We start from the raw sequence: 646 nt of genomic DNA, 5'->3' as shown, positions 1-646 counted from the left end.
GGGAGCTTCACCTGCAGGACAACAACGTGCGCGGTTTGTGCCGCCGCTCCCCTGGGCTCGGGCGCCGCTGTTGGAGCGGCTGCACTTAGACGACAACTCGGTGTCGGCCGCCGGCATCGAGGAAGACGCGTTCGCCGAGAGCGGGCGGCTGCGGCTGCTGTTCTTATCCCGCAACCATCTGAGCAGCGTCCCGCCCGGCCTCCCCCCGGCGCTGGAGGAGCTGCGCCTGGACGACAACCGCATCCACACCATCCCGCTGCGAGCCTTCGAGGGGCTGCCGGCGCTGCGACGCCTGGTGCTGGACGGGAACCTTTTGGCCAACCAGCGGATGGCGGACGACACGTTCAGCCGGCTGTACAACCTCAGCGAGCTGTCGTTGGGTCGCAACGCTTTGGCCGCTCCTCCGGCCAACCTCCCCCGGGCGCGGCTCCGCCGCTTATCGCTGGCGGCCAACGCCATCAGCCACGTCCCGGCCGGTTCGCTGTCGAGGATGCGGGCGTTGGAACGCTTGGATCTGTCGGACAACAACCTGACCACGCTGCCCCGAGGGCTGTTCGACGACCTGAGCCGTCTCAGCCACCTGGGGCTGCGCAACAACCCGTGGTTCTGCGGCTGTAACCTGGCCTGGCTGCGGGATTGGGTGCGG

At 68.7% G+C, this 646-nt stretch overlaps 1 protein-coding gene across 1 annotated transcript; it reads left to right on the top strand.

Annotated features, from left to right (window-relative positions):
• Positions 1–4: 4 nt before the first annotated feature.
• LOC109364636 (leucine-rich repeat transmembrane protein FLRT1-like) lies at positions 5–640 on the top strand (the record flags this gene model as incomplete). The annotated part of the gene is made up of 1 exon (XM_019611269.1): positions 5–640. A coding segment is annotated over one exon (636 nt), but the record flags the coding sequence as incomplete, so codon positions are not given.
• Positions 641–646: the final 6 nt, after the last annotated feature.

The sequence above is a fragment of the Meleagris gallopavo genome, unplaced genomic scaffold (assembly GCF_000146605.3).
Source record: "Meleagris gallopavo isolate NT-WF06-2002-E0010 breed Aviagen turkey brand Nicholas breeding stock unplaced genomic scaffold, Turkey_5.1 ChrUn_random_7180001881152, whole genome shotgun sequence".
Lineage (NCBI taxonomy): Eukaryota > Metazoa > Chordata > Aves > Galliformes > Phasianidae > Meleagris > Meleagris gallopavo.
Note: the sequence above shows the minus strand (reverse complement) of the source record. Positions and strands in the feature narration are given on the sequence as shown.